Source organism: Bombyx mandarina, chromosome 11 (assembly GCF_030267445.1).
Source record: "Bombyx mandarina strain Sakado chromosome 11, ASM3026744v2".
Lineage (NCBI taxonomy): Eukaryota > Metazoa > Arthropoda > Insecta > Lepidoptera > Bombycidae > Bombyx > Bombyx mandarina.
This window is the reverse complement of record NC_143218.1, coordinates 9,654,455-9,674,048: the sequence shown is the minus strand read 5'-3', so window position 1 is coordinate 9,674,048 and position 19,594 is coordinate 9,654,455. Positions and strand designations below refer to the sequence as shown.

Genomic DNA, 19,594 nt, shown 5'->3' with positions numbered 1-19,594 from the left:
TTTTATTACAAGAGCTTGGTGCATTGCGTTTTATTAAGTACACGAATTACCCATCCTGGTAGCAAATTCACATTATTGACCTTATGTGAACTCCTGTTTTGCAACTGCTTCCTTGCTCTTGGTTAGGGATCGCTGTGATCCTCCGTCTATTAGATTGGAAAAATAAGGCCCATGGACATTATGCTTGGTGTCCCAAACATTTGTTTTCGAAACACGGAGGACTAATTCCTAGGTCAGTGTTGGCTGGATTGTGGCTTTCGGAAGGAAGTTCCTATTGTAATACCTAAGTACTGATACGAATCAGTTAGGGTTCATTCGCCTACAATGCCTTATATAGACTCAATTACTCAATGACCTTGGAAATAATTTAATTATTTCTCTGCAATATTACGAAGATGCAAACCGATTTTTTCTGCGCGTAACAACAAAAAGCCTACGTCGCGTCATTACGACGACTATTTACCCTTTACCATATTTAAAAAGTATTAAGTCACGCGAGTAAAACAAATCATGTTATTGATAATAGAAAGATAAGAATGGAGGAAATTCATGCTACACGGGTCGCCGAGCGTAACATTTGCAAAAGATATTGTGATTACGAAAACCTTGCTCGTTCCCGACTTTTTATGGATGTTAGGCAATATAAAAATTAACATCTTGATTTGTTAAGGTTGAAGAAACTAAGTTTATAATAATCTATTAAAATATTATTTCATTTGCTGATGCATATTCCAACAATCACATTATTTTTGATGATCAAATATCATGCTCTGTCCTAATCTACGCAAAACAATTCGATGTTTCACAGTAAAACTAAATAGTGTGATTCATAGACACAAAATGGCGGTGATTCATAGATCCCAGGATGTTATTCCTGCATTTTTTTTAAGTATGACTCTCATCCCTGTGCGTTCAGGACAATTCTACTTCCAGCTAATGATGACTTAATACAGCATGTAGCATTATTTCCCTTCCTAAATAACACGTGTTTTACAATGAATATTATATGCGAGGAGTCAGTACTCCGAGCGATCTAACTTTCAAGGTTACATTGAATTTATTAAGACTGACAAGAAAATTGGTCAACGAAACAAATAGGTAGATAAGATTTCAACGTTAAAATTATTATCACTAAGGTCATATTTGAAATCATTTCCTTTTGCTGTATTTTTTTAATGTAGTTATAAAGTGGAAAGTACATGTTATCACAGCGTTGTACATAGTAGGTCCTCAGTAAAATACAAATATGTGTTTTGTGTTTTTTGCTGACCGCTTTTGAAGACTCATCTTTCAACTATCTCGCCTTTCAATCCCGAACCTGTGATTACATGGTGGTTTTAATTGATTGTCTGTTTCTCGAAGCAATTATGCGTTCCAGTTTGAAGGGTGGAACGGTGTTTAGACTTTAACTAAATCTAATGTTGGGATTAGTGTTGTTATGCCTATAGCGGTAGCCACAATGAAAATATACCTAAATAGGACGATGGTGCCAACCGGATGGATTTTCACAACACCGCTTTAATGTTGGATATATGGGAAGTGGTAAAGTAAGATGACCTAGAAACGGGGGCAGGTGAACATTGTAGTTACAGGCCGAGGCACGGGGTATGCGGAGTTGCACACCTGTATCTAATAAAGGCTATCTTGATTTTCTTGCTGGAAAAATAGGCAGCCAAAGGGCGATAACATTAACGCGCCCTGGCCCTAAACTACCACAGAAAAACACAGGTTGTTATATTCAAATTAGTTTTGAATTAAGTTATCACCTCAATGAATTAATGATATTAGCGTAACTAAGGGTCTGGTGTCAGCATTCTAAAACTTAAAACTTGTAATGCTATCTTGATTATGCGCAACCCGTTGCATTCCTGACAAGCTTGTTAATGAATAAATTGACATTACAAAAGCTATAAAACCAAGCTGCAATCCACAATCGAGCGCGATCAGTGTCGGTGCGTCCGTAATTAAATTAACACCATTTACCGACCAATTGCGAGATTTGAGCAATAAATTTAGACAGATGTTAAGCGCAGTTAAGTAGGCGAGGATCGACCCGTGCGCGTGTGTCATTTTGTTTATTTATAGACTTACCGTTAACACAATGCCCAATGTAAAGTTCAATGAAGCGTGCAACGGTCTTTTTCTAATATCGTTAGTTAGTTATTTTAAAAAATGACCAACAATGTACATAATTAATGTTTTAATAAATTAGACGTAATTTATAGAGCTTCGTAGAGCGTCATAAAATCGATTTACAATTGCAATATTTTTTCTCAAGATACCTTGAGAAAAAATATTGCAATTGTTTAGAAGAAAGCATGCGTTATTATGAAGAGTGCAATGCTCGGCACGCACCATTTAGTTTTGTTCCACATTGCGACCACCGCCTACTGTAATTAAGCCCGTTCTTGTCTATTTGACGAGAATGTCTGAAGATTCACGACTAATTATAATTTTTAAAACGTTGATTCGACACCTTGGCAGGCACTTAATCTCATTTGCATCTAGGTCTTAAATATATTAAAGACACCCTTAACCTCTACTGGGTTAATTGACATTGTTCATTGCAGCATTATGGATGCCAGTTTTTATTTATTAGATAGGTGGATGAGTTCACACGGTACAACGGCTGCCCCACCCTTCAAACCGAAAGGCATTATTGCTTCACGGCAGAAATAGGGTGCTGGTACCTACGCGTGCGGAATCACAAGACATCCGTCCTACCCTCAGTAAAGTTTTATTTATTTACATAGTAGAGAAAAGAAGAATTCATGCATTTGACAATTTCACGGACAAACACTACGTTTAGTCCACAAATCCCGTCCGCTACAAGCTGGAATAGTCCGTTAGGCTACCAGCAAATAGGTAGGGGGAAAAAATTCTACAAAACTTTTTTTTTCCTACCCATGCTGATAGCCTTGAGAGGCTATTTCAGCTTCGCCTTGACGTGTAGGTGACCTGACGGGGCTCAAACCGGAAGTGTTTGGGTGTCAAAGCTCCAGGTCTTCAAGGAATAAATCAATAATGAATTCAAACAGTACAATATTAAATGTATGGCTACATACAAAACAAACAGGTGCAGTAAAATTCAAACGTTTCGGCTTCCACCGGGAATGGTCGGTGTTTGGAAGTAAAACGTGATGTTTCGAGACTTTTCGGAGCGACGCATAAACAATGCACGGAAACCGGAAACTTTTATGAACACGTTCTCTTTTCAGCGGGCAGCTGAGCCCCGAGGCTTTTACGAAATGCATTCTATTAAAAAATTGTATGACAACATCCCTGAACAACCTCTCAAAAATATCTTTTATATGAGGGTAATCATAAGACTATTATTTTATTATACGAAACTTTTGTTGTTCTCTCGTGTTACTCATAATTTTAAATGAACTAGCGGTCGCCCGGTAGTCGAAATTCAACTATAATTATAAGTTTGAACATTATTATAGTTCTATTGTCAAAGACTTTACTTCTATGATCACAGATTTCGTTAAGGCTACACTATAGACAAATAATATTAAAGAAAAACAATATTAATCTATTCTCAACTTGACCACAGACTTTAGCAATAAACAAAATAGTAGGTATGCGTGTGTGTGTGTTAAATGCATATCAGTGTGTGTAATGTTTTCTATATTGGTTTAAGGTATTTTTTATGCATTATTTAAAAAAAAAAAATGCATTGTGCACTCCTTCTCTATATTCTCTATAAGTGTGGGATATTTCATACTCCTCTGTCCGCGCAATTTTGGTAAAAAAGGATACAAAGTTTTTGCTTCACGTATTAATATATAGATGATTCTATTAAAATTCTCTTAACTGTGAATTCTTTGCAAATTTTCCGAGTACCCATGATAATGTCATCCTCGCACAGATAATTCTCGAATCCCGCGAAGAATTTTATCTGTAGTCGCCGATTATGGAAATGACACGAGGAATTAAATTTAATGAAGAATATTTAACGACAAGGCGCAGGTGCAGCAGTCTTTTCTCCATTTATAGAACATCCTGTCCTCAGTTGTTATTCTTATTGGAATTATTTAAATTTCAGACAATATTATAAATGTCAGAATTCCACTTTATTTAGTTAAAGTTTATGTACGAATAGTTTCACGTCTTTCGAATAAACCAACATATTATGTATTTAATACACCTGTTTCATTTTCTACGTTAGCATGTGGAATGCTTATCAAAATCCCTGGAAGATTTAATGTTTGTTCCGTGTCCTATACACACACTTAATGGTAGGCAGCGGCTTAGCTCTGCCCCTGGCATTGCTGAAATCCATGGGCGATGGTAACCACTCACCTTCAGGCGTGCCGTATGTTCGACTGCTTACAAGGGCAATAAAAAAAACAATATCACTACATAGTATAAAACAAAGTCGCTTTCTCTGTCCCTATGTATGCTTAAATCTTTAAAACTACGGAACGGATTTTGATGGGATTTTTTTTAATAGATAGAGTGATTGAAGAGGAAGGTTTATTAATAACATCCATTAAATAGTGGAGAAATCAATAATAAATCACAGTTTCCGAAGCAAAGCGAGGTGGGGCGCTAATAAATAATAAAACAAATAACAAAACCCAACCCTTTAAACCGGTACGCATTCCCGGTAGAAATAGGCTGGTAGTACCTACACGTACGGGCCCTATCACGAAATTAAATTGAAGGACTAAATTCAACGCTAACCTTCCGTTGGTAATGTTTGATTGGCATTACATTATTCCATTGTCACTAATAAGGCGAGAACATACGCATTGTATTGGAAACCGCGCAAGGTGTCCTTACGGATTTTATATGATTTGGATGACAAAACTACGGCATTATGTGCAAGAATTCTAGCTACCATCTACGGTACAGGATAAAATATGAAATTTACGCAATAATATTTTCTTTATTTGTTAAGGAAAATAGCCGTTTATAATTGAATATAAAACATTGTAATTAATCAAGTTATAAGGAAGGAAACAGCCAATGTATGCAGAGCATTGGGGATTTCGATAGATGTTGGACGTTGGCAACAAGCTTTGTAATTAGATGGGTGGACGAGCTCACAGCCCACCTGGTGTTAAGTGGTCACTGGTGCCCATAGACATCTACAACGTCAATGCGCCACCCACCTTGAGATATAAGTTCTAAGGTCTCAGTATAGTTACAACGGTTGCCCCACCCTTCAGACTGAAACGCATTACTGCTTCACGGCAGAAATAGGCATAGCGATGGTAGCTATCCGTGTGGACTCACATGAGGTCCTACCACCAGTAAAATGTAATTCATAAAATTTCGATAGCGTAATAAATAATAGTATTCGCCCAATGATCTGAATTCGGCCATAATGAGTGACACCTCTAGATTTAGATTTCACAAATCGTATTTTTGTTGGAAATTGGTTTTAAAGGTTTTGATTTTATTTTAAAATTCTAACATTTTTCCATAATAAGGTGAAAAAAAGCAACATTATTGAAAACACTAAAGCTCATCACTAAAGCTACGCTTATCAAGCGATCGTAATGTTTACGTTGTATTACGAGTAATAAATGAGTATCGTTTAATAAAACTAATAAATCTGCAACATTATACTGACACACGAACTGCATTATTGTTGAATTATTGAAAGCGAGCCAGATAAAGTACGTCATGTACCTCCTATGTTGACGCGGGTCGTGCCCAATAAAATGCCTAATCTATGGTAACAATGCCCCTGGAAATAAACGATGAAGCATTTCTCACGCGAGTAGTGATTGTTTTGATTGGATGATTGTGGCGTACTGTGTACAAACGAGGAGGGAACAAAACAAAAAAAATGTATACGTATGATGGGTTAACTTAGGTCGAATATCAATAGCTTTTACTAAATGGTAACGTAATGGGGAGTCTTATATTTTTTACGGATTTAAAGTTCGCGTAACCTCTCAAGTTTGAATCGCATTTTGGTATTTTGGATCTAAACACAAAAATAAACGGCAAAACGTATGGCTGTGAAAAACTTCAAACCTCTACTACCTTCTGGTAGTAATCTCGAGGTTATACTAGCTTCACCGAACATGTGGGCGAACTTACGGGGCTCAGCCTGTTAGACTTTGCTATCATCTGCTCTAGCAAGAGTGGTGCTTCACTGAATCTAAAACCGGATCAGAATCGCGACACACTGAGAATATTCGACGAGAAACTCAGAGAGCTCAGATTACGTGATTTCGGCCATTTGTATTAACTGGTCTAGCTCGCCATCTATATACTACCAAGATCTTAAAATCAGGACTGCATAAAGTACGTTTTAGATTATATATTTTTTCCAAAACAGAAACGGTACCTAGTGTACAAAGATTCAAATAATAGTGAGAAGCGGACGATACATCTGTTTGTTCGTTAAATTTATGGCATACACCCATTTGTTGAAGACTTCTCTGGCGTCATCTATTGTACGCGGCACTATGAAAATAAACTTCCGTGACGCGTCAGAAACAACTGCACTAAGATTCAAGTGAAATCGGATAACACACACGAGCGGCAAACAAAAAATCATATTTTGGTTGTTTGGGGTGCCCGCTACGTTTTGTCCTTAGGTACCCGAAACACGAACTAAAAAGATAATGTTCGCTGTCGGGATAAGTGTGAGTAAATGTTTGCACTACTGTATGGAGTATAGCGCTCGTGATTACCGACCGGTAGGCGGGTTTATGTTGACCAAATAAAGCCGAGTGTTAGTTTGGGGTATGGGAATCACGGGTTGTGAATTCAATGGAATCCTTTATATATATTTAGGTTATTTTAGCTGTCGATTATATTTTGCGTGCTGTTTGATACAAAAGGGCGAGATTTCAATTTTAAATTTCCGTAGTTGGGCACGAGAGCAATACTCAGGGTGGCTGGTCATAATCTGTGTGGGCTCACAATACGCCCAATGACCAGTTACCATTTAAATTAAGGAAACAGGATATCAACTATCAGACTAACTCGTCAACTTTACGTCACCTACGTTTGATAAAATGACATTGTGTTGTTATACGAGGGTGCAGTCGTGAATTGACGGTGAGGCTTATGTGGAGAAGGGACAGTTGTGGGCCGAAGATTTAAAAAAGCCTTCGAATACGAAATATTTGTGATGACGGTGAGGTATTTAACATGACTTCTACCGACTTCTACGTTTCACATTTTTATATGCAGTTTAGGATTTTACTTTCTTTTTAAATAAATAGATGATCTCTGGGTCTACGGTGGGACCTGGGTTATTTTTATTGTAAGTATGTGTTGTATGTATCATGGGGAATATTCTGAACAATTATTCGAAATCATGGAGGAAGGATCTAGAAAGGCTAGGTTACCAGTGGCTATGAAATGAATTATCTACGGTATTTTTCGAGTTCCATGACATTACCTTCTTCAAATGAAGAGCCGCTGGCGAAGGTGATTACTTAAAGTCAGATGTACCGTATACTAATCTGTTTCTAAAGGCAATAAAAATAGCGATAAAAATTTTAATTATCCGAGTTTTCCTGTGATAGTGGGCGTAACCTTTCTCGATGCAGCTTTCACGGAGCCTTGAACACCCTCACGTGTTTCTCTCGTATTTATTAATAAAATAACTGAACCAATGAACATGTTTATATGATGTCATTCTGGTGTAAAGTTTCAAGTTCACGGTTTATTTGAACAATGTTTATATTTGTGCAAGGTTAAACTCGGGTGCATACTTTACGTCCCTTGCGATCCTCTCCCGACGTGCGCCGAAATGCGCTGACAATGCGCATACATTTTCTTCCAATTTTTGCAAATTAAGTACCGGTATGAACGTGTGCTGCGAAGCCTAATCTTAAAAGTTCATATCTAGAAATATTTCTGACTAATTGAGCTATCTCGTCACTGAGTTATCAGTACGAAAATAAAGTTGGTTTCCGCTGACGACTAGATTGAACTACATTGACAAAACATACACAGAATGACTTCTCATTCGATTTGAAATAGTTTGTCATACTTATTCTAATTCTATAATTCTAATAAGTGCATATCTCTGATTTGAAATGTTTCCTCTGTATATTAGGTCAGTTGTCATGTTAAAATAAAATGGTAAAACGGATCAGGTAATACAGTATTTATTATGTATCCGTAATATAATTTTTTTGTAAAATATTGTAACTTTACCTATTAATTGCTTAACCAATTTTTTTTCTACGTGGTTTTAACATTCATTTATAAAACCAAAGTTAGTCATTTCTAAAATTAATTTTAACATGTATATGTGGTCAGCTGCAGAATTGCATGGATATCTTAATTTGTATTATACTTACTGATGTTATAATACTTACTAATATGATTTTTTTAATGTAATACCATTGCCATTTTTTTGCATCTAATTGTACATTGTTTTTCCTACCTATGCTGATAGCCTTGATAGGCTATTTCAGCTTCGCCCTAACGTTTGTAGGTGAGCTCGCGGGGCTCAACCGGAGAGTTGCTAACACTGACCCTAGCAAGAGCAGTGCTTCGGAGAATCTACCACCGGATCGGAAACGCGACCCACTGAGAAGATCCGGCGAGAAACTCAGCGGGCTGTGTCTATAGGTTAGTTTGCTCGTCGAGCCCTTTCGACGTGGACGGTGACCGGTGCTTGTGGTGCCTAAAAGCACCGTTAATGGATCAGGAGGATCCGTAATGACGTGCTTTGGGCGACGTCGACGGTTTACCATTCGGTCTACTGGGTCGGGTATGTAATTTGCAGCGGCTACGATGAGAGGGTTCTCATGTCGTGCCGCCTTCTCAAAATGGCGCAGCGATGCCGACTGTAGATACTTACTAAATGAGTCGAGCTCCAGGTCATCGTGGAGATCCACATTCCTAAGGAACCAAGGCGTTCCGATGGCTATCCTGCAGAATCGTGATTGAGGTACATTGTGGGAGCTTTGGTTATTTATTGAAGTCATGTGATGATTTAAATATCCTTTTCTTGATATGGTAGTTGATAAAAGACAACAGAATTTTGATTTATACATATTGCTATCTCAACATTTAATTTGATAATATTTTTTGAAGTGTTAGTATATGTCTAGTTTTATTTAATCTACGTCTCTATTCCGTGATATCATGTTTAATATTTGCTGAAGTGTATGTATATCTATCTATCTACTAAGCCCCCAAAGTCAGTTGAATCAGTATCACGGTTTCGTACTCTTCAGAATTTAATGATTACAAACTCTGTAAGTCATGACTTTGCAATTTAAATAATATTACCTTCCATGAATAATAGTCAATACTAATGGAACTTATTTCACTTAAGTAGGATGATGGCATTCTGATTATGGCAATGATGGGCTTCTGTGCCAAATCATTTTTCAAAATTACAGACAATGTCATTATTATTAACTTATCAGTGTGAGAAGATATCAGCGTAGCGTCATAAATAATTTTATCTATAAAATATATCAGTAGATTGATTGGTTCCTTTCAAGGTACACATACATAAAAAATGTATGATAATTTACAAACATTCTTGTGTGAAAACTATAGGTTTGTTTGTCATTTAAATGAAAATAATTTCAGCTCATTTAATATCATAACAAAGTTGCTGAATGTAAAAATTTCAAATTAATCTAAGACCCGTTCCCAAAAAGGTAGCCATGAAAAATTTGTAGTGACTACCAATGGTATATTTATTTAAGTATAAAATACAAAATAATGAATCCTCAAAGAAAAATCAAATGCGATACAGAAACCTGGTATTACCACCCATTATTACATTCTGCTATCTATTAAGTAATTGTTATATAAATTGCATTGTTAGAAATTCATTTATACAATCTATGAGAGTTAAATAAGAAGTTATCTCAAATCTATGAACAGGTTTTTTTTTTCCTACCTAAACTGATAGCCTTGAGAGGCTATTTCAGTGGAACCTTAACTAGTAGGTGAGCTCACGGGGATCAAACCTGACGACGTTGCTAACACGAACCCTAGCAAGAGCTGTTCTTTGCAGAATCTACCAAAGGATCGGAAACTGAGAAGATCCGGTGAGAAACTCAGTGGGCTGTGTCTGGGGGTTAACAACAGGTTGTAACTGAATGTATTGTGGAGCCTTGTTAGAAAGCAACAGTCACATAAAGAACATTTTTTTACCACCACACAGCCACAAATCCTATAGATTCTTCCAATCCTATGGATTCCTAATATAATAATGACAAACTAAAATTATATTGTTTACTTTTATATCCATTTATTTTTATGAACATTATTGTAATACACTGTATTGTACAGGTGACAATAAAAAGGTTCTAGAAAATTAATGAACACTAGATATAATTATATTTGTTTGGACTATACTTAATGTAATAATTAAATATTATATGATATCATAGTCTATACTCTTGTGGGTGTACACTGCAATTTATGTCACTTATGAAACAATTTTTTTAATATGATGTGTTTATGTGAAATTTACGTAGTCTAATGGGAAATACACTCAATGTACAGAGTGGTAGATGGTGGGTTCATTTCTTTAGGGGTTGTATTGAATTTTCTAACAAAAAATCTTCTTTTTCTACACCTTATCCCACTAGGTGGGGTCGGCACAGCAAATTTTTCTATTCCATTATCTTCTATCAGCCTTCATCTCAACATTCACTCCTCTCTCTCTCTCTCTCTCATACATGCATTGTCTCTCTACGCATCACACGTCCATACCACGCAACCGTCCGCTCTTTAATTTGTTAATTATGGGGACTACTTTGACACTTCTGATATACTAATTAAAAATTTATCAAAATAATTATTCCCGTTGAACTTTCACAACAAAGATCATTTAGTACAAATACAGCAGCTGCTAGTGGTAGTGATTATTGTGAAACTGCACAGGTAGATATACAAATCTGCAATAAAGCTATCATCTATTCAGTTTTGATGAGTGGAACAGCCATTCTGAAATTGAGACTGATCTCACAAGCTAAGTTGGGTGGCATTCTGTAAAAGACTTAGGCATTGACTTTTGTTTGTTTTTTGTTGTCCGTTTTCTCTACACAAATGGTTTATGTCATGAATTTTGTAGCAATACCATTGATGAATTAATATAGATCGGTCTATGAATACACATTGTTATACTCCTGATACTTTGTTTAAAGAAGGTAACTTCCTTTGTTTATTAATCTGTGAATCATGAATATGTAACCATATTAGGATATGTTTGAATACTAGTTTTGGATGTCCACAAGTGATTATGGAGTTGATGGACTGATACTCACCCTTTGAAGCTTAAGGGAGTGGTTGTAGCAGCACAGTAGTTTATCTACGAGGGGTTTCACAGCGCGCCAAGCACGCTCCTGGGATATCCTCGATGGATCTGCTATAGCTTCTCTTATCTCTTTCCCGGCACCTTTATAACACTGTATCTCTTCTAAAATCTTCTCGGATTCTAACAGGACTCTTTGAACATCGTCGTAAACATCGCGTTCGGTCATTGTGGGCGCGGCATTCTCGAAGTCCAAGAATATATCATATCGAGGCGACGAGCAGCAATGCGACTCGTCACGCGATAAAAGACTCAATAATTTTCCCATTTTTATAAATATCTTTACGGTCAGAATATTCTCATCCGCAAAATACACTGCATGGCCCAAAATACCGTATTTTTAAAACAGCACTGTTAAATTTCATTTATCACTGAACATAGTACAAACTTTTAGTCGTTTATTTATTAATAATTTAATGGATTTTAATTAAACTACCCTACTGTTTGATTTTGTTTGACTGTAACAGACACAACCTAGCCTACGTAACTCTAGCAAGCGAATGAAAAGAAAAAATTAAACAAAATGAAAATTTGAATTTTGACAAAGTGTTGCCTTGAAATCATAAATTCAACTTCGGACGTGAGAGATAATTTACACGAGGTTGGGACAAACAACGAGACTTATTTCTAAAAAGTTCAACTCACTTTGTAAAGAATAATTCAGAAACACAAAAGAAATCCACCTTTAACTGAAAGAATAAATAGATTTTTTTATAATTATTAGATTAGATAAATTTATCCCATTGTTCAGCCACAGATGTCCACAGCTGGGATAGGCTTCCTTCAACCCTCGCCACAATAATTTATCATGCGCTGTCTGCATCTAGCGAATTCTTGCGAGCCTCAATAGTTCGTCAGTCTACCTTGTGGAAGCCTAAATATTAGATAGATAGATTTATAATCGTAAATAGTATTTTTATTCTTGGTAGGTTTCAAAACTGGTTCGGAAAATCATTTATACTGAAGTACAAAAATCATATGGAATTTCAACGCTTTTTAATCGATTAGTTATGATGTCGGATATTTATTCGGCATAATAATTTATTTTAATAATGTAGTTCAAATTTATGTATATTGTTTCGGAAAAAGTCCTGAACTGCTATAGTTTTTTAGGATGTTACACTTCTACGTATGTTTGGTGGTATACTCCTTGACGTAATACATTATTCATTTGGTGTTTCTTTTTTCTTTTTGTAAACAGTCGCAAAGCAGTAAGATGCTATCGATGCTAGATGAACGAGAGGAGATTACTCAATGTGAACTATTTTATGATTTTAATTATTGAAGCTCAAGATGATTTTGTGTGTTTTATATTTTCAGATATAAAAAATATGATTACTTTAGTTTTATACTAAAACCTCCAATTTAATGAAAAACTACAAGGATGGCAAGACTGCTTTGACGCTTAAATGAATGATTAGAATGAGTAGGTACGGTACAGTACGACTCGGCGCCGTATAATCTGTAGAAAAGAAATTTTTAAGGGGTTTTATGACCTGGTAACTAAGACCTTTAAGTCATGTCTTATTATAATTTATATTCTTATTTTTATGAAAAAAGCTATATATAGAGTGAAATGAAATGAAATGAAGATGATTAATTTGAGACATTAATCAACTGAGATGAAATTAAATGAAATGAGATGAGATTATATGGGATGAAATATAATTTCAGTAAAATGGTGGTAATTTACTGAGATATTTTTAATTGGACTTTTGGAGGATTCCGAAGTTACGTCCAGCGGCTTTGTTTCATTTTCTCAAATTTGTGCACTTTCACAGATATTAGATAGTTAATAAACCACCGTTATCACACATTTAAACCTGAAGAAACACTAAATAGACAAAATAAAACAAATCACACAACTTCACTCCTCGCGTTCACGCCAAGAAATCCAGAACAGAACTGACATGTATGTAGATTCTATAGGTAGGTACCTACAAGTATTATGTGAAAGAAAAGGACTTTTTGGTCTTATCTACATAGTAAATAAATGTATTACAATATTTTGGCGGGAACGCGAGGGGCGATGATATGTGAGTTGTTTTAATTTGATATTTTAGTTCATGGATAATTTAATCACTTAATATTTAAGACTCAACAAGTCTCGAATATCTTCGTTTTTGGAAATACATTTTCTTTTATTGCCCTTTGTCGGCAGACGAGCATACGGCCCACCTGATGGTGAGTGGTTACTGTCGCCCATGGACTACAGCAATGCTAGGGGCAGAGCCAAGCCGCTGCCTACCGATCCAACCTACTGATTTTCGGGACTAATCTTCCAAAGTGAGATTGTGTATTTTTTTTGATAGACAATATTTTGAATTGTTGTCTAAAGCTATATTTGTATTAGCATTTCAGACATTAAATTTTCGAGAAACACGAGTGAGTCCATAAAGTGGTGAAACCTTTTTATTAGAGCCGGGAGCCGAACGTTACGGAGTTCCCGCACCTAGGGGGTGCGCGGGGTATGTGAGGACTGAAAGGTCTGCAGATGCTAAGAGCGGACCGCGGGCTTTGGGCGGAATTTGAGACCTTATCCATTAAACAACTCTTCTACACTCTCACGCAAGAGTCCGATCCTCCCCAGGTTAGAATCAGGACGGGGTAAGGACGTTACAGCGGTCAACATTGCAACCAGATGCGCGGCTCATCTCAAGAATGCCCGACTGACGAAGCCTTCGAGGCGAATCGAAGGCTCTGGAGGTCGGCGGTCTCGGTACGGCGACGTCCCGGGATACCCCGCTTGGCTAGAACCCGTCTGCTAGGTCAGGATGCGATACAACCCCAATCCGTCACTCTTTTCACGATGATAGTGAGGTTACTCCTTGGCAGCGTGCTAGAGTGTTAGTAGTTCTCCGCGCGGCCTCTAATGTTTCAGTGTGCTTAGTGCGAGTTTCTTAATGTTCTCGATAGCGTAAAAGTTAACCTAATTTTGTATGCTGTTGGAATAGCGCCCCTAGCGGCAAACGTACGCGCAAACGATCCAATTCCATACAAATATGAGCTAACTTTTACGCTATCGAGAACGTTAAAAAACTCGCACTACGCACACACGTCACCGCGTGACTTTCACCGGGGGGACGCCGACGCTTACAGAAAATTAATATTACTGGAAGAATGGAAATGTCTAATGTTTTTTGGAATTTCTTTATTATTTATTTATAAGTGTATAACATCAATACGTTGACATTGAACATATAATTTAAAAATAAAAAATCATTCTTCTAGATTTTATATTTACATTACTTTTTCGTTTTTAATACGACTACGACATATACATAATTATGTAACCGTTTCAAAATCACAATTTCTTGATTATGATATTTTTATTATGTAGTCTCCTTTTTTTAAATAAAAAAAAATTGCAAGTTATAATGTCTTCATCTAAAGAAAAATTTCGATGCCGCACTACCTAACTAGCTGAATTTATTTAACTTAGCATTAAGGACAATGAGGGGAAGAACGTTTTCAGATGTGACTGCCTAATTTCAGGAATATGTAATGTTATTGAAAACTTATCGTCGATTCCAAGGCTCACTTTGGTAACATTATGTTAAAGAGAAACATATATATTTATTTCAATTATTATGAGTAAAATTATTGAAGCTTTTCTGACGGTAGAGTATGCACTCAGTACGTACGGGAAGGTACTAGCTATTTTTGTTACGAAGCAGTTTTCCATTCCAGTTTGAAGAGTGGGATATACTTGTTGACATTTCGTACTAATATATATATATATATATATTTTTTATGATTGAATGATTACTGGTGGCCCGGAGGCCTTTCCAGTTTCACCAGGACAGGTGGGCGAGCAAAGGCTCAGCCAAGAGGGGTGGGATTTGCTAACAGCTACCCGAGCGCCTCCGCAGGAGACCTAACAGCTCAAGAGTAGCTGCTTCGCGAATGAATCTACTACCGGATCGGAATCGCGACCCGCTGAGAAGATCCGGCGAGAAACTCAGCGAGCTGATTCATGGGTTAGGTTGCACGGCGAACTCTTTGTCGAGTTCGACGAGTACGGTTACCGAGGTCCCTAAGCCTGCTCCTAGTGTTAGAGCTGAAAGCGTCTAATGCAAAGGTTATTGGATCTGATGGATCCGTAAGGATGTGTCTAGGGCGTCGACGGTGACTGGCTCCTGCGTGATCAGGATTCGGGGAGTAGTCAGCGGCGGCAACGATAAGGCGATTATCATGACGCATAGCCTTATCGAAGTACCGTTCCGACGCTGACTTCATGTATTTCTGGATAGACTCGAGGCCCAGGTCGTCGTGGAGGTCAACGTTCCTCACGAACCACGGAGCTCCGACAGCTAACCTGCAAAAGCGGGATTGTAGGGATTGAAGGGTGTCTATGTGTGTGCGGGCCGCGTGAGCGAACACCACACTCGCGTAAGTCATGACGGGCCTTATGCAAGTTTTGTAAAGTGTCACCTTGTTCCGAAGGGACATTTTACTCCGCTTACAGATCATGGGATAGAGTCTATCGAGAATAAACGCGGCACGGTCACGGACTGATTTTATATGCGGGCGGAATGTCATCGATGCATCCAGGGTAACGCCCAGGTACTTGACCTTCCTGGCCCAGGGTATGGGTTGTCTAAAGAGAGTAATCGGGGGTGTGAGATTCCTCCTCCTAATCCGGGAGGAAATCCGTGTGGAGCTTCCCCTCTGAAATAGCACCGCAGTACTTTTCGCTGCGTTGATGTCTATGCGCCATTTTCGGAACCACTGTCCTAGGGCTAGGGCTGCGCTCTGAAGCTTCTTCGCGATTAGGGACTTGTTTCTACTGGAATAGTAAACAGTCGTGTCGTAGGCGAATAAAGCTAAATGGGTCGGCGGCGGCCGGGGAATATCGTTAACGAATAAACTAAATAGGAGGGGTGAGAGGACAGAGCCTTGCGGGACTCCAGCTGTGAGAGGTCGTGGGGAGGAGCGGGTTCCCTCGACTCGATATCGAAAAGAGCGGTTCGACAAGAAGTCCCGTATGATGAGCAAGAGACTATCCGGCACGCCCATGTTGAATAGTTTGAAAATCAAACCGTTGTGCCAGACTTTGTCGAACGCTTTTGCGACGTCGAAGAAGAGAGCTCTACTAATATATTATGAAAGTGAGTGGCGGTATTGCCCATCTATTGGCTTGAGTAACTACTTAACACTTAACGGATCCACCTAAAGCAAGAAAAGAAAATCCTTTGAAATTACGAAGAGATTTCGCCGTATACGTTTTCCAGCCTTCTTAACAACAGATATTGAAAAAAAAAAAAAAAAAAAAACTAACGAAATGATTAAAGCATTCTTATCGAGATTTAGCCCACTGATTTTTTCGGCGGTTCTTTTCAGTGGGTCGCTTTTCCGATCCGGTGGTAGTTTTTCCGAAGCACGGCTCATGCTACGGTTCGTGTTAGTAACAACGTCAGGTTTGAGCCCCGTGAGCTCTTCTACTAGCCCGGTGACGCTGATATGGTCTCTATAGACAGACCGTCAGCTTAGGTAGGAAAAAAAAATCGAGATCTTTCAGGTTTTTAGCGTTAAATTGATTAAACAATAAAAAATAACGTTTGCGGCAAATATAACCATAGTGGTACCTTCCCGAGTGGGCTGACAATACTTCCTCCGACCAGTAATTGCGCAAATTTCAAAGAAGAAGTAAGTAGAATGCTCGTTACAACGGCACGACAACCGATGGCGTTTCAGTTATTTATCACATATTACTGTGTCAATCTTGAAGACGCTTGTTAGATTTTCGGAATAATGGTCAGAATATAATAGAGCACGTAAACGTATATAAGTTTTTGTTGTTAATAAATTGAAAAATGCTATTTTATGTAGGTACATAAAAAGTTAGCTGGTCTGTAAATAGTGTCAATATGTACATATGTATGTCGCATAGTTGCAGTTGAGGATAAAAGCTCTCAGTAAACCTACAAAAAAAATCGAACTAATATTGTTAAAACCATTGCTAATCTAGAATGTAGCGTATGAACAAAATTTAAATATATAAAGGCAGTAAACTACCAAGTCCTCTATGTTTGTGGACTTTTTAGTTCAGCCGATTTTTAGTATTAGCGATGAAATACCGATTTTGGAAAAGTTCGTTTTAAAGTCAAAAGCATAACAACCGAGAAAATGTAATGCATAAAATGTATGCAAAAATGTCCGTGATTATACTGAAATACAAAAAAACTTAAACAAGTTAGTTAAAAATAAATGATTGTTGATTGTATTTATTTTTACTGAAGCATAGGATTGTGTGGTTATATTGCGAGCATTTTTTTTTGAAAATGGCCATCTAAAAATACGTTAGTCAGCGGCGATCCTAAATAGTTAAATAGTTATGACCAAATGAGAAGGACAGAGGCAGTACCGCTTGGCCCGTGTCTATTTTATTAATTTCTGTCTATATTATTAACTTAGTTATAATTAATGAATTTTCCGTCTACTTGTATTTTGACATTTCAAAAACTGTAGGTAATGTCAGATTATGTAATGAATAAAACAACTAGAAAAAGTTTTTTTTCGTAAACTGTCAAAACTTACGATAAAGCTTATCATTTTTGCTAAAAATGTGTAGGTAGGGATAAATTATCATTTACTCTTAAAAATATGTACTTCTTGCATTCAAGCATTTCAATTTTAAAACCTTTTTGAATTTTTATTCATAAAAATGGATTAATGCATCTACTTTAGGGATGTAATTTACTGATAGCATTTTTTGTACCGAAGACAGTTGAAGATCTTATAACATTCGTATTAGAGTTACATTCTAATTATATCTCTAAATAAAAAAAAACGAGATCCTGTATTTCGATTCTGATTAGTGATTTGAAAACGGTGTTCAGTATGTTCTGATAGATACTGAGCAATTACTTAGTGATTATTTACTATAGAATTAAATAAGCCCCTGTATGAATATTATCTACAATACAAGTAGAAATTATTGGACAGAGCAAGAGAAAACATTATAAAACCAAAATATCTACTGTAATAAAAATGCTTTTTTGTTCCACATTTTGAACCGCCCTCAATCATAAGGGAACGACAATCAATTCTTCATCACTTTCATGAATGTCTTTTATTTCACACAATAATTTCATTTATGGCTCGGTGGAGTGATGATCTGTGCAGGGTGGCTGGCAGGAACTGGATGAGAGAAGCCGAGGATCGTGCTCAGTGGCGAATAATTGGAGAGGTCTATGTCCAGCAGTGGACTGCTGTAGGCTGATGATGATGATGATGGCTCTCTCGATAACAATAGGAGGTACTTCTTTAAAGAACGATTCAAAATGAAGATACTTCCATTTTTTACTGATCGTATAATCTCAAACATCAGTCTAACATTCGATAAATTTTACATAATTACAAAACACAAATTTCGTTAGGCTAACAATATAATATGAAAGCTGCAGCCAAATTTCTTTTGATCATCCGATTGTATTAAGCCATGAGCATACAACGTTTGCGCTTAAAAATCTTTACGTAAGGATCCACATATTACGAAATAGTTAAATTTGAGTTAAGCAAATATTTTCGGGATTTGGAACAAGGCATTTATTGGAATAAACTTTAAGTAAATTTTTGTATTTATGTGACCTATAAGTATAGGTAGATTATACACATTTAGTTTAACTATTATGCTCATGGCTCATTTGGATTAAGCGTTTACTTTCCGCATTCCACGAAACACGCGTTCTGTGTGCTTAGTGCGAGTTTTTTAACGTTCTCGTTAGCGTAAAAGTTAGCTCATATTTGTATGCGGGATCGTTTGCGTACGTTTGTCGCTAGGGGCGCTACTTCAACTGCATACAAAATTGGGTTAACTTTTACGCTATCGAGAACGTTATGAAACTCGCACTAAGCACACAGATAGACGTTCGCTGGACAAATAGAAAAGTCGCGTGTTTTTAATATATTGGACTGCTCCAATTACGGCAGTCATCCGTTCCAGTTCGAAGGGTGAGACCAGTTTGAAGGCCATTATGTAATACAGTTGACACTTCGATTTCGTATCTCGAGATGTATGGCATCCACATTGTGGTGTCTATGGGTCTCGGTAACCACTATCCAGAACTTAGGCTATGAGTAGCTACATCGATGAATACAAAAAAAAAACCGTTATCGCATTATCGTTGTATGCTCAAAAACTGTTTTGTTTGAAACGTAACTAGACTGCGTTTTTTAATTCGAATCTATTTATCCAAAAAATATATACAGTATAAACCCAGAGTTCACGTGAATTCCGAGCGCTTCAATAGTTTACGCACTAAAACGTCAATTAGGCGAATATTACTTTTATCATACTAATTAAAATTAAAAAAA

At 37.1% G+C, this 19,594-nt stretch overlaps 1 protein-coding gene across 1 annotated transcript in view; it reads right to left on the bottom strand.

Moving 5' to 3' along the window:
• LOC114242251 (CYFIP-related Rac1 interactor B) overlaps positions 1-11,788 on the bottom strand; it is a 33,963-nt gene extending 22,175 nt beyond the window's left edge. Inside the window, exon 1 of the mRNA XM_028173348.2 lies at positions 11,229-11,788. Coding sequence (XP_028029149.1) covers positions 11,229-11,543 — 315 coding nt within the window. The 5' untranslated portion in view covers positions 11,544-11,788. The remainder of the gene's footprint in view (positions 1-11,228) is intronic.
• Between the last annotated feature and the right edge of the window lie 7,806 nt (positions 11,789-19,594).